At 51.2% G+C, this 13841-nt stretch overlaps 7 protein-coding genes across 7 annotated transcripts; 5 read left to right on the top strand and 2 right to left on the bottom strand.

The window, feature by feature from the left end:
- Nucleotides 1-1562: 1562 nt before the first annotated feature.
- On the top strand, nucleotides 1563-2599 carry ABOM_003241 (SCO family protein; the record flags this gene model as incomplete). Its single annotated transcript, XM_022530371.1, has 3 exons — nucleotides 1563-2030; nucleotides 2099-2423; nucleotides 2478-2599. 3 exons carry the CDS (start codon nucleotides 1563-1565, stop codon nucleotides 2597-2599), a joined length of 915 nt encoding a protein of 304 aa, XP_022391539.1.
- Nucleotides 2600-2789: 190 nt separating this feature from the next.
- On the bottom strand, nucleotides 2790-3317 carry ABOM_003240 (molybdopterin synthase catalytic subunit; the record flags this gene model as incomplete). The annotated part of the gene is made up of 1 exon (XM_022530370.1): nucleotides 2790-3317. The coding sequence occupies one exon, from the start codon at nucleotides 3315-3317 to the stop codon at nucleotides 2790-2792; it is 528 nt and encodes a 175-aa protein (XP_022391538.1).
- Nucleotides 3318-3870: 553 nt separating this feature from the next.
- ABOM_003239 (uncharacterized protein) lies at nucleotides 3871-5432 on the bottom strand (the record flags this gene model as incomplete). Its single annotated transcript, XM_022530369.1, has 3 exons — nucleotides 3871-4546; nucleotides 4606-5026; nucleotides 5090-5432. Coding segments are annotated over 3 exons (1440 nt in total), but the record flags the coding sequence as incomplete, so codon positions are not given.
- A 515-nt stretch (nucleotides 5433-5947) lies between these two features.
- Nucleotides 5948-7055, top strand: ABOM_003238 (uncharacterized protein; the record flags this gene model as incomplete). The annotated part of the gene is made up of 3 exons (XM_022530368.1): nucleotides 5948-6388; nucleotides 6523-6857; nucleotides 6917-7055. The coding sequence occupies 3 exons, from the start codon at nucleotides 5948-5950 to the stop codon at nucleotides 7053-7055; spliced, it is 915 nt and encodes a 304-aa protein (XP_022391496.1).
- A 592-nt stretch (nucleotides 7056-7647) lies between these two features.
- On the top strand, nucleotides 7648-9540 carry ABOM_003237 (glycoside hydrolase family 13 protein; the record flags this gene model as incomplete). Its single annotated transcript, XM_022530367.1, has 3 exons — nucleotides 7648-8119; nucleotides 8194-8953; nucleotides 9018-9540. 3 exons carry the CDS (start codon nucleotides 7648-7650, stop codon nucleotides 9538-9540), a joined length of 1755 nt encoding a protein of 584 aa, XP_022391494.1.
- A 514-nt stretch (nucleotides 9541-10054) lies between these two features.
- On the top strand, nucleotides 10055-11399 carry ABOM_003236 (uncharacterized protein; the record flags this gene model as incomplete). Its single annotated transcript, XM_022530366.1, has 4 exons — nucleotides 10055-10255; nucleotides 10305-10448; nucleotides 10498-10568; nucleotides 10628-11399. The coding sequence occupies 4 exons, from the start codon at nucleotides 10055-10057 to the stop codon at nucleotides 11397-11399; spliced, it is 1188 nt and encodes a 395-aa protein (XP_022391586.1).
- An 818-nt stretch (nucleotides 11400-12217) lies between these two features.
- ABOM_003235 (solute transporter) lies at nucleotides 12218-13496 on the top strand (the record flags this gene model as incomplete). Its single annotated transcript, XM_022530365.1, has 4 exons — nucleotides 12218-12409; nucleotides 12472-13098; nucleotides 13198-13388; nucleotides 13457-13496. 4 exons carry the CDS (start codon nucleotides 12218-12220, stop codon nucleotides 13494-13496), a joined length of 1050 nt encoding a protein of 349 aa, XP_022391492.1.
- Nucleotides 13497-13841: the final 345 nt, after the last annotated feature.

The raw sequence follows: 13841 nt of genomic DNA, 5'->3' as shown, positions 1-13841 counted from the left end.
TCCACCAGATATCTCCCGATTACTTAAGTCTCATCTTGAATATGCCTGATTGGAAGATGGAGTCAACGTCGGAGAAGGACACAGATACAAATAACGACGGCTTAGCTTTCCAAGTATTGCTGGTAGTGTGTTTAACTGTATACGTTGTGACTGCCATCTGGTAAGACAGCTGTTCGTCCTTGCTCTTGGATACAAAACTGTTGTCTACCTGCGTCTGATATACCAGACCTGACCGTGAGAGCAGGTTACTACTCAGATCCTACTGTCTCGCGTATTCGAGTCTCGCGTTCGGGGCCACGGATCCCGCCATAGCAAATGTACCTGCCCAGGACAGCATGGAAAGACGATTAGACTGTCTGGAAAGAGTTGCCCCCACTAAGCCCTTCAAAATCTGGTGGTTGTCTGTTCAAACGATACGATCCCCGCTGAAACAATCGGATCATATATTCACCTGGTAGGGCTACTCTCCATCAGTGCTCGTCGGCTAGGTCCGCCGTCTGGTGTACTGATCTGTCGATTTAGTTCTATTTGTCTTGACAAGGTCCGCAAGAAGGACCCGATCCACACGCTTCAATGCCGCCACGTGTTTCACCGAGAGTGCCTGGAGAACTGGTTCTTGGGATTTCATAATCAATGCCCGATGTGTAAAAAGCCCTTCTTCGAAGAGCTCGATATGAGCCCGGAATATGCAGTGTAGGCCAGCTCGAAAGTCAGGGATTGATACAAACATGGGTGTTCTGTTTAGCAAAGCGTGATAACTTCTTGGCCATTTGGCATTGATTCATCCAATAGGCAGCATCCACTATGTTTAGTCGTTGAACCTCTTTCTTGTTTGGGCTTTAAGCGTGGAGTTGAGCAGTTTATTGAACACTACGGCAAGCAACAGTGGACGGCCCAGGCAGCCATCGAGTCAGGACCCCGCAGTCCAACAATCCATGAGAAGGAAAATTCAAAGGCTCCCCAGATCTGGAATTGTGGGGGTGGCAAAGGACTGTCAGAATTCCTGTAAGACTAACGTCGCGATGACGGTGGTGTAGCCATGGTTACTCGCGGAAAATGCGGATCGATGGATTGCGGTTATTCATCCATGACAGCGTGGGTCTAGAATTTGCCCATTCTCTCCTGAGAGTCCTGATTCATGCAAATTTCCATTGCACCCGACCATGTTGGCAGATTCAGATGGTCTCGACAGACGTGTCTTGTAGTATGTAGGTCAGCCATTCGATCGGAGACAGTTTGGGACCAAGATGTTTCTCAACGACTGGCCAAGCTTCATTCCAGACATCTCGACATGGATATTCACTTGCTGCCGTGTGCAGTAATTATGCATAGGAACAATCAACGAGAAACGAATGCAAAGCACAAGAGAAGGTGGCACAAAACGCTCGAGTCAAGGGATACGGGTTGCTGCCTAAGGCTACCAATATACCACGTGACAGGATGATGTGCCGACACCTCAGGCCACAGCGCTAACAGCGGATTCCGGCCGGAGATCTCGAACCATCACGATCACCGTTCTTCTCTTGCCCTCCCAAACCCGGTCCAGTTCTACCTTCGACACAATGGCATCGACAATGAGACCTCTCGTCCAAATGATTGGACGAGCCTCGCGCTCCAGTGTCCCCTCCCTCGAACGCAGCACCCTCCGATCAATCCCGTCGCAAAACGCTTTCGTTTCTCTCCGAACAAAACCAGCCCGGTCCGCATACACTCAGACTCTCAGACACAATGGCCTCTCCTCTCAGCGCTCCTTCAGCACGACTACTTTCCGTGCTCGGGCACGCACAATGGGCCAGCTGAAGGCCCGGAACTCCACCGGTCCGTTCTCGTGGAAGTCCGCGCTGCTCTTCGTCATTACCGGTGCGGCCATGATCGTGTATTTCCGGGTGGAAAAGGAACGGTTGGCGCGGAAGCGCATCGCAGAGATGAGCAAGGGAGTTGGTCGGCCAAAGGTTGGCGGCCCGTTTGTGTTGAAGGACTTGGACGGCAAACAGTTTACCGAAGAGGATCTGAAGGGAAAGTACAGCTTTGTAAGTTCTTCGATGTTCTTGGGACAAAGCTGTATATGCCTGTTATGGAGCTGATCACAGTCTGCTAGGTTTACTTCGGCTTCACACACTGCCCTGATATCTGCCCGGACGAATTGGACAAGATGGCCGAGATTATTGACAAGGTGAAGGAGGCTACCAAGGGCGAGAACATCTTCTTGCCTGTCTTCGTTACTTGCGATCCTGCTCGCGATACCCCCGAGGTGCTGCACTCGTATCTCCAAGAGTTCCACGGAGATATTATCGGCTTGACGGGCACGTACGAGCAGGTGAAGAACATGTGCAAGCAGTACCGGGTGTACTTCAGCACGCCGCAGCACGTGAACCCGGGCGAGGACTATCTGGTGGACCACAGTATCTATTTCTACCTGATGGGTGAGTGATGTCGTCTGTATAGTATACCGTCCGAGAGCTAATTCCGCTGTACAGACCCCGAGGGCGACTTCGTCGAATGCATTGGTCGCCAGGACACCCCCGACTCGGCCACCAAGGTCATCATGGAGCACATCAACGACTGGAAGCGCGAAGGCAAGCCATTGAGGAAGGACTAGAGTGTACGAATAGCGTGGAAAAGTATGTACAATAGAAATACCCTACTCAGATACGTGTCGATAGCATGTAGCATGATATGAGCGTCCGTAAAATCGTGAAAATATACCATCTAGAACCGGTCAGCACATGGGACCCATATCTCTCATCACTAACTCACCATATATATATAACCAACCAGGCAGAAAACCCTCACTTGCCAGTAACCACCTTCCCATCGCCATCCCTCTCCCTATTCTCTCTCCACGCCATTTCCCCATCGACAAACTCCTCCCTCTTCCAAATCTCCGCCTTCTCCTTACAAATCTCCAAGACCTCCTCCCCAGCCCTCCACGCTGCCCGCCGATGCCCCGAACTGACCGCAATCACAATACTCGCCTCGCGAATCGGCACAACCCCCAACCGATGCGCGATGACAATCCCCGTCAGCCCATGTTTCGCGACCGCGTCCCGCGCGATCCCCGCTAGCGTCTTGAACGTCAGGGGTGGGTACGCCGTGTAACTCAGCTGTGCGACGGGGCGGTCCTCGAAGGTATTTCTCGTGGTGCCGAGGAAGAGGACGTTTGCGCCGGCGGCGGGGGAGGAGATTTTGTCGAGTGCAGCTTGCGCGTTGAGGGGCGCGTAGGTGAGTTCGAGGTGGATGTTTTGCGCTTCATCGGTGAGGTGGCGTGGGTAGGTTTGGGGATCGAGGTGTGCGGGTGTTGGCTCGTCGGTGGTCATTTTGGATGTCTGTTGAAGGTGTCTGTGTGTGTGTATGTATTGGAGAGGAATTGCTGGGTGTTTTTGCGGCGGGTTACGTCATAGATATGTTCTTGGGGAGTCTGTGGGCTTGTGTGGCTTCGTGAGGGAGGGTAAGTCGTGTGGTCCCTGTTTTGGGGGGAGCTTTGGACGTGGGTGTGGTTTTGGAGGTCTGGTCGGTGTTTGAGATCATGGAAGTGAGGGGGATTGGCTTGATTTGACTGCCTGAGGCTGTTGAGGCCTTATCGCTGCTGTGGGGTAAAGTGGGACCGTATATACTTTAGGACATCAACGCAGTGAGAGCTTCGATTGCTGGTTCGTGTTGTCACTGGAACTTTAATGCTACTCATCTTGGCTGAATCTTGATACATTGAGAAAATACCATATGAAGAGAGTGATATAACCTCACATATGGGAGTTCACACTACATCTACCTATCCCGGAGAAGTATCATGCTATAATATGTGCACAGATTTGCGGGCTGTGGAACTTGGAATATAACTATGATATTACCTCCCATGGCTAAACAAATCATTCATATACTGGGCAGGTACACTTCGGGAGATGATTGTGACAATGCCGATTCGAACAAAGCCTTCCCAGGCTTGTCGTGTATCACACCGATCCACATAAATGACTCCAACACACCTCTCATGGCTGGCCATGACTTAACCTTGCACAGCTGACTATTAGCCCGCAGCCAAGGCTTCAGCCATTCGTCGTCAGAAGTACCGAAGACTGAGATACCGCCGACCATCAAGAGCCAAAGCACAATATGAGACGAGACGCCGTCTAGATACTTGAGAGATACAAGACTGTCCTTATAAGAAGCAGAGAACTGAACATACTGCCGTCGGATATCCTGCCACTGCAAGAAGATATGGGAAGAGAAGGCCAGAAGCCCGAGGCGGATGGCTTCGGCAATCGAGCCGGTTTCGAACTTGATATGGAGCAGGCGGTACATCACAGAAGTCATTGTCTCCATGAAGAACTCCATGGACAGTCTTTGTTGCGCTCCGATGGCTTTATTAACGAGGACACAAAATCGCTTCATGATGCTCCATGTCCTGGCTAGATCATCGTCTATGTGTTCGAGGAATCGTTCGTTGGCGTGCTTACCCAGAGTTGGTGCTGTCAGCATCGAATGCCGTAAATGGTCATCGAAGAAAAGAGGCCTTGTGCAGGCTTGAAGTGCAATTGATAAGTCAGATCTGTGTCAAGGTTAGGGGACTTTATTCTTTGCTTGTTTAATGTTGGTCGACTTGCTCACCGGTATATTTCGGTCTTCAGGTTCACATCGTAGGCTAAGTTGGCCATGCCACCTCTCAGATCCACGATTTTATGAAGCCCCGTGAGATGGTTCTTGGCAGAGTCAAGATCCTCCCTGATATGCGCATGTGTTGTTAGAAACAGAACCACCATTATCGTAGCATCGGACGTTTTGGCTTGTTCGTCTGGAAGGGCCAGCCTCTCGCGGAGGAGTTGGAGTGTTTTCAAGAAGTGTAATGAGGCCGGCTTGTTGGCCTTAAATCGCCAACCCGACAGTCCGTCGAAGAAATCCTGCGCTATAAAAGCCATACCATGGAGATAAACAGGGTCCACTATCAACAGATCGTGCCACTGGTCGGTTTTCTTCTGGAAGGAAATGTATCTCTCCAGCGTGAATAAGGTTCTCTTCGACATAGCCGAAACTGTATCCCCGTCGGTAAGGATACACTTAGTAGGGCTTTACTGTACCTGCAGCCTTGACTTACATCTTACGATATCCACAGCCAACGCCGGTTCCACTGTGTCAGCAAACTGGAGCAGGGAGACTTCCGAGCCAACTGTCTGCGGGATGATGGAAAGAGGCCTCTTGGTTAACGGACGAAACTGCTTCCGCAACGTTCTAGGTTTTTCATTACAAGTCTCATCGTGCTCTAACTCCGCTCGGTCGTCGCGCCCCGGACGTCGGTATTTGCCCCGGTTCTTGCCCAGCATGACATGGCTCCTGATAAGCCTGCGTGTCTCTGGGTCTGCCTTTGCCGCTCCCGTTGATACGATGATCGGTAGCATCACTACCCGAATGGTGAGAGTATGCGCCTCGAGGTAAATGATACTATGCGTGAATGAATCACGGCGTTAACTGATCCGCCTTTCAAAGATATGTCAAAGCAAGAAGTAACATGAGAAACCAGGAGAGCATGAGTCAAGCTAGAATACGCCTTGTGCCTTTGCTTCCTGGATTAATCACCTATTTAAGGATACAATCTGAAAGCGAGTTAAGTCCGCTTACAGCCATATTTGAAGCGCCTCTTGGGGCTGACGATTCATCCAACTGCCGCCGATTGGTTGAACGATTGTTATCCTATTCGGGAATAGCGCATGGCTGCTGACCACATTCTATTGGCTGTTCCCGCTATCAACAGGGCCACTAACCCTTTTGGGAGAAAAGAGTATATCGCATTTACTTAAAATTGCTACTCCAGGCAGAGAGGCGATGTCCTTGGGATGAGCGTATATAAATCCTTTAAGACGCGAGTAATGTCATTTGTTACAATTTCAATAATCACCAAGCCTACACCAGAATCTCCGAGGCAAACCTCAATTCCACGACTCGTGAGAACTTCACAATGACCGCTTCAAGAGACCTGCCACCCTATACCACTTCATACTACCCTAATATCTATCTCAAATCTCAGCTATGCACGAAGTCCCAATGGCCGCCGAAAGGCACTACTCTTATTGATCAAGTCGCTATCGTGACAGGAGCTAACACTGGCTTGGGTTTGGAAAGCGCTCGCCAACTCCTATCGTACAATCTCTCCCATCTAATTATCGCCGTTCGCTCCGCTGCAAAAGGCGAGACAGCAGCATCTACACTCCGAAAGGAGTATCCCATGGCCTCCATCGAAGTCTGGCAACTAGACATGAGCTCATACGATTCTGTTCGAGCCTTTGTTCGCCGCACCGAAAGTCAGCTATCTCGTCTTGACATCGCCATCCTCAATGCCGGGTTGGGGAAAATGCACTTTGGAGTGGTTCCAAGCACCGGCCATGAGGAGGTCATCCAAGTAAATTACTTATCGACAGTACTCCTTTGCATTCTCCTCCTCCCTGTCCTCAAGAACAAAGCACCAGCTGGGACGCCTGGCCGGCTGAGCATCGTCAATTCGGGAACCGCTCTGATGGCAACATTCCCCAACAGAAAGTTCTCTCCACTCCTACCCTCCTACGACGACCCGAAGATGTTCGACTGGACCGAGCAATACAGCGCATCCAAACTACTCGGGCACATGTTCATGTGGAAGCTCGCCGACTACGTGCCGCGGAGGACGTAGTGGTGAACTTGGTGGACCCGGGGTTTACCAAGGGCACCCAGCTCCACCGTGAGGTCTCTAGTGTTATCTCAATGGTCATTTACCTTGCGAAGGCGGCCACTGCTCGGACTGTCCAGGATGGGGCTTCCACGTATGTGGACGCTACGGTGGTGAAGGGCAAGGAAGCGCACGGCTGTTTTCTAATGGACTGGCAGATTCGACCGTAGGTATACCTCCTGCATCTTTCCATGGTCAGCTCTGGCTAAGATATGTTTTCACTAGATTCGCTACTGTCCTTTATACGCCAGAAGGGAAACAGGCCATTGAGAGGCTGTGGCACGAAACAATGACTGAATTGGCCTTTGCCGATGTCCAGGGTATTCTTCGGTCTATGAAGCAGGACGTAACTATTCGTCGTTAGATGTGAGTACTACGGTTACCAGGTCACTGTTGGATCGTATACGGCTACCATCGGAGGGACATGTCTTATACTGGAGTTGTGGCACTTCATTCTGATTTCTCTTACTCATCTTGATCTAAATAATGAAGGTAAAAATGCAGCATAATTTTCAATACAAGCGAGGATTACACGCACTTCGAAATTGCAAAGTCCGTAGCAGGTCCATTGATTGATCGACCACCGGCAAGGGATCCGCCGAAAAGCTCTCCGTGTCGTATCATTATTCGATCAACGTGCAAGTGGAACCAGGCTGCGATCCAGTCTCACTGGCTGCTGGGACCTGGTCAGACCCCCAATTCACAAGCTCCCCCTGGCGAGCTATAGTCCAGCATGAAAGTCCATAGGCCCGCCGCGCACCCACCGATAATTTCTCCGCTCGATAAAGGAGCTGCCCCGCGGTGGGTGTTATCGGATAGTAACAAGCTGCTGCCCCTCCCAACAACAACAACAAGAACCAAAACATATAGAATAACTGAAGCCTCCTCCCTTCTTTCTCCTGTAAATTCCAGTTACTCTAGGAAAAAGTCCGTATTCCCTAGACGCATACACCACTATGGCCAAACCCGCCAACCAGATTCACCGTGCCTGGTGGAAGGAGAGCTCCGTATATCAGATCTGGCCCTGCTCGTTCAAGGACTCCAACGATGACGGCGTCGGCGATATCCCCGGGATCATTTCCAAGCTCGACTACATCAAGAACCTCGGGATTGATATCGTCTGGCTCTGTCCCTCGTATAAGTCGCCCCAGGTGGACATGGGATACGATATCGCGGATTACTACGACATCGCCGATGAATACGGCACGGTCGCAGATGTGGAAAACTTGATCAAGGGCTGCCATCAACGGGGCATGAAGCTCCTCATGGATCTAGTAGTCAACCACACGAGTGACCAGCATGAGTGGTTCAAGCAATCGCGCAGCTCGAAGGATAACGAATATCGCAATTGGTACATCTGGCGGCCGGCCAGGTATGACGAGCAGGGAAATCGCCAGCCGCCGAACAACTGGGTGTCGCATTTCCAGGGTAAGCTGGCCGCCCCTTGATATATTATAGATATTTTTTGGGATTGGTTGCGGGTGGGCTAATTGTGATCGCAGGCAGCGCATGGGAGTGGGATGAGCATACGCAGGAATACTATCTGCATCTGTACGCCACAGAGCAGCCGGATCTCAATTGGGAGCATCCCCCGGTTCGCAAGGCCGTCCACGATATTATGCGCTTTTGGCTGGATAAGGGCGCCAACGGGTTTCGGATGGACGTGATCAACTTCATCAGCAAGGACCAGCGTTTCCCGGATGCCCCGATCCACGACCCCCGTACCCCGTGGCAATGGGGTGACAAGTACTATGCTAACGGTCCTCGGCTGCACGAATACTTCCAGGAGCTTGGTAAGATCCTAAAGGAGTACAATACGTTCAGTGTTGGTGAGATGCCCTTCGTGAAGGATACGCAAGAGGTGCTTCGGGCGGTGCAGTATGACCGGAATGAGCTCAATATGATTTTCAACTTTGAGCATGTCGACATTGACCATGGTACATACGATAAATTTGAGCCGGGCAGTTGGAAGCTGACCGACTTGAAATCCTTCTTTGAGAGGTGGCAAAAGTTCATGTATGAGAATGATGGCTGGAACGCCCTGTACTGGGAGAACCACGACCAGCCGCGGTCGGTCGATCGGTACACGAATGCAAAGGAGGAAGACCGCGTTATTGCATCCAAGATGCTGGCCACGATCTTGGCATTGAAAGCTGGATCCCCGTTCGTATACCAGGGCCAGGAGATTGGCATGGGGAACGTTCCTCTCGAATGGGACATCGAAGAGTACAAGGACATCGACTGCCTCAACCACTGGAAGAGGTAAGCATTCTATTTCCGCTCCCCTTCTGCTCTCGGTGGGCATACTAAGTTTAATTGTGTACAGGCTACCAAACGATCCTGAAATCCAGAAGATTGCCCGACAGGAATACCAGAAGAAGTCCCGCGACAACGGTCGTACGCCAGTCCAATGGGCCGATGCACCAAACGGAGGATTCACTGGTCCCAACGTCAAGCCCTGGATGTCTGTCAACCCGAACTACGCTCGCGGCATCAACGCCGAAGCCCAGGTCAACGACCCCAACTCAACCTACAGCTACTGGGCATCAGTGCTCGGACTTCGCAAGAAATATGTGGACATCTTTGTATATGGAAACTACGAGCTGGTCGACCGGGATAGCCAGGAGATCTTCGCTTATACCCGCCAGTATGAGGACCAGAAGGCACTGGTGCTGGCAAACTGGACTGACGGCACATTGGAGTGGGATTCCTCTTCAAATGGAGTGAAGAGAGTGAAGGAAGTGTTGTTGAACACATATGACAGCGCAAGCGATGCGAAGGAGAGGTTTTCTGGCTCCAAGTGGTCTCTCCGTCCATATGAATCTGTGGTGCTGCTTATCGAGGCCTGAGTAGATCTGTCAATCTTATAATAGTCGTCCATTTAATACCAACCCTTCTTCACGACTCCGCAGATACTGTAAGCTTGATAGAAAGAAACCACGCTGGAAAATATCGCGCTATTCCGCTTAGGGTACATGGAAATTCGAAAATAGCATCCGACATCCGGAAGGGGAAATGGGCCTTATATGTGGCCAATAAGAGATTAAGAAAGGAGGCACCGGAACACCGGATTAAGCAACTGATCTACACACTTCCGTTTTCGGATATCCCGAAACCAGGGACGCAAAAACCCTAGGTTCAACACTCCCAACTTCAGGACGTTCCCGGAAACAATGACTAAATCAATCTAGTTTTCAAGAAGGCAGAGTTATGGCAATTCCCGACAGCATGGTGGCGAGAAAATCTACCTCGTCGGCAAAGCGACAACGATCCAAATGCAACATGCACCTATGAATTGACCACATCTTACCAGACACTCACAGTCGCGCTGCTGGGCCTTACCAGGTCCCAATTACTGAGGAAATGACTTTCGTGATGAGCCGGTGGAACACAAAAACCATCATCAAGCTCGCAGCTGCCGCTTGTTGCAGCTACTTTATCTTCGGTGTGCTGTTAGCCGATCGAGAGGCGTACTACTCGACGACTCGGAGTGTGATTCGCGCGGGACAGCATCATCTTACGGAGGAGACGACGTTTGATCATATCAACAATGAGACCCTTGGGGTGAGACTGTTTGCGCTCGTTTGGCTTATGGCGTGCTAACTTTCCACAGTTTGAACACATCTATGCCATTGGCATGAAAGAGCGTACTGATAAACGTGACTACCTTACTTTGGCTGCTTCTTTCCTCGGGATCCAGGTCGATTGGAGAGATGGAGTCTACCCGGACAGCGTAGCTGAGAAGTCTTACCCATTGGTTCGTATGCTTCGTTTCTCGCTGGGGTCTTTACTGATCGTTGAGGCAGAAACTGAGTGAGTCGGGTGTGAAGCCCGCCGCCATAGGCTGTTGGCGCGCTCATATGAATACCCTGATCGAGTACGTCTTACCACCAGCATCTGACTAGCAGCACTATGCTAACAACGGATCACCAACAGTATCGTCGAAAACCGCTACACCACGGCACTTATCCTAGAAGACGACGCCGACTGGGATGTGTCCCTCCGTCAGCAGCTCGCCGAGTTCGCCCGAGGCGTACGCACCCTAACTAACAACCAGCACGAGTCCAAGAAAGCCCCATACGGCACGAACTGGGACATTCTCTGGGTTGGGGGCTGCGCATCGGGTGCACACCAGAACGAGACCAATTTCTACGTTATTCCCAATGATCCCACGGTCCCGAACACCACCATTCGGGGCCCTTGGGAGTCTCCAGCGGGACCCTCTATCAAATGGAGACAGGAGCATCCCGAGTGGCCGGTAGACTCCACACGTTACATCTATCGGGCCAACATGGGCTGCTGCACGTTCGGATATGCGGTGACCTTGGAGGGTGCCAGAAGGATTCTGGCCGAGCTTTCGATCAATTATCTGAACCTGCCCGTGGACAACGCTATGAGTGATTTGTGTGCGGGCAGTAATCGCCCCCAGTTGCGCTGCTATGCGCCTTTCCCTAATTTGATCGGCACGTTCAGATCGGAAGGTTATGTCTCACGAGATTCCGATATTGATCAGTGGGAAGACAGGAAATTCGAGTGGCACCAGGCACTAGCTTATAATATGGTCTACAGCACCAGACTGAATATCCACCGACTGGTCGCAGGCGAGGAGACGGTGTATTCCCAGTGGAAAGAGTCGCCTGACCCGTGGTCGAAGGCTGAGGTGAAGCTGGGGGAGCTGGAGTATCCAAGAGGAGTGTTTGTTTCTTGAGAATCACATATACATACGACCTGCCAAGTTTTGAACCTATTATACCAATTTTATTTCGCACTATCGAGAGCTGGGGTTTTGTGTGGTTATATGAAATTAATATGGCGTCTACGGAGAAAATGTCATTGATCAGCGTTCCAAAGAGATTGCGACGTAGGAACACCGGACCTCCTTTATGACGACCTGATTGTATAACAGATTGCGTGTAGTCCTCTCACTCGTAATTCAACATCTCAGCGACGTAGTATCGTACCTATGTGTGAGTGGAGCCAATGCTACTACATTTCCGAATGCGGATTCCATATCATTCAATGCCAAATGCGGCCCAGAAAAGAATGGCAACATGCCTACTAGAACTTCTCTTCCAGAGCTCAGAAGATATTGCTGGAAACTGAGCAACACTAGGTGTCATCTTTAAACAACTCATCCCGGGATCAGGATAGACGGGCGTCATGCAGCTTTATTTGTTGTCATGGTGTTTCACATCTAGCCGGGGTCATCGACGTCGAGGTCTCTACCGGCATCCGGACGCACAGCGAACGACCCATCAATCCATGGACTACTGGATCAGCGAAAACAGGAACCGAGAATGTCCCCTGACCAGAGCGGCGGTCCTGAGGTAGCATTCGGCCCATTCATAATCAAGCCATACTCGCCCCAGGTTCTCGACCAGTGGTGATGTATGCGCTGCAACTTCGTCTGACAGTGCACTGCCCCAGTATATCTGATTATATAGCTATTGCACACCTGTATCTCTGCCTTCCAAGCTGCATGGATCTCCAGTATACATGCACACTTACATCAGGTCAACCGCAAGTATGACCTACACATCAGAAAAGGCCGAGGATCCTGAAGCAGGGCTATTGATCAAGTCACCGGTGAAATACGACACAGATGAGAAGATCGAATACGCCAGTGACCATGACTCCGAGGAATCTACGGAGCGATTGATCCCAGGACCTAGCTTCATCATCTGGACTGGGATCAACATCCTCTCCACCGTTGCCATTGTAAGCCCGGTAAACACACCTCTGTTCGCCAATTGCAAACACTCACCCACATATCCCAACAGGTATTCACAAACAAATCCATTCTCTCAGACCCCTCCTTCCGCAACTGCCAAGTATCATTCGCCGCATACCATTTCTTCGTCACCGGTGCCACACTATGGGCCGCATCGCGCCCCTGGTGCGGCTTCTTCGTCCCCAAAAGCGTCGCAATCATCCAGATGCTCCCCCTCGCCGCAGCAATGGGCGTCCAAGTGATCCTCCAGAACCTAGGGCTTGCGCACTCCTCCGTCATGTTCCACCAACTGGCCCGATTGCTCCTCACCCCAGTCACAGCCCTGCTCAACTACCTGCTCTACGGGGCCCGGGTCCCGCGAGCCGCCATCCTCCCACTCATCCTCCTCTGCATCGGCGTAGGAATGGTGTCATACTACGACAGCCTCCCCACAACCGACGGCAAAGTCACCACCTCGTTGTCCGGAATCCTGTTCGCATTCTCCGGGGTGGGCGCCAGCGCAATCTACACGGTGTGGATCGGCCACTACCACAAGAAACTCGAGATGAGCAGCATGCAGCTACTCCTCAACCAAGCGCCCGTCAGCGCAGGGTTGCTCCTCTGCACCATCCCCTGGATCGAGACACCCCCGACAGTCTCATTCGTGCCCGGGTCGACCTGGGTTCTTATCTTGATGGTGGGTATCCCTATCCTATCCTATCCTATCCTATCCTATCCTATCCCTAATCCCAACGCGGTACTTGTCCGCTGACATGACTGACTTCCAAACGATCAGAGCGGCATCTTCGCCTGTCTAGTCAATCTCTCCGGGTTCTACATCATCGACGCCGCAGGACCGGTAAGCAGTACCGTCATCGGGCAATTGAAGACCTGCATTATCGTGGGGCTGGGCTGGGCCGCGAGCCGCCATGTCATCATGCGCCAGAGTATTTTGGGGGTCTTTATGGCGTTGGTGGGCATGAGCATGTGAGTTTCGGTCTTTCGTTATTATCGCTCTTCTTGTGTGATCTGGGGCTAACTGGGGGTTGGAACAGGTACATGAATATTGTTCTCCGGAATCAGAGTAAGGCTTGATTCGCAGGTACGGGTATATGGCCGTTGGCCTGTTTGGGTCGTATTTACATGGTATGTGCACTTCTTGGGTTATGTAGGGTTTGCGAGAGAGCAGGACTATGGACATGGATGGCATTCTGCATGATTGGAACTGGGAGTCTCGAGTAAATTGCATTGTTCATATTGATCACTTCTTTAATCTACACAATTATTTATTTATGCACACTGCACCGAATAATACTAGCACTCAGTACCCATACATAACCCTGAGCGCCGGCAGAGATAAGATACTAGCAGCTACTAGTACAGGTCTGTGAGATCCAATCTGATCATCCCGCATGCCACAGGAAGCAGGTCATAAACTAC

The sequence above is a fragment of the Aspergillus bombycis genome (assembly GCF_001792695.1).
Source record: "Aspergillus bombycis strain NRRL26010 chromosome Unknown contig00020, whole genome shotgun sequence".
Taxonomy (NCBI): domain Eukaryota; kingdom Fungi; phylum Ascomycota; class Eurotiomycetes; order Eurotiales; family Aspergillaceae; genus Aspergillus; species Aspergillus bombycis.
The sequence above is the reverse complement of the archived record's forward strand: the minus strand, read 5'-3'. Positions and strand labels throughout refer to the sequence as shown.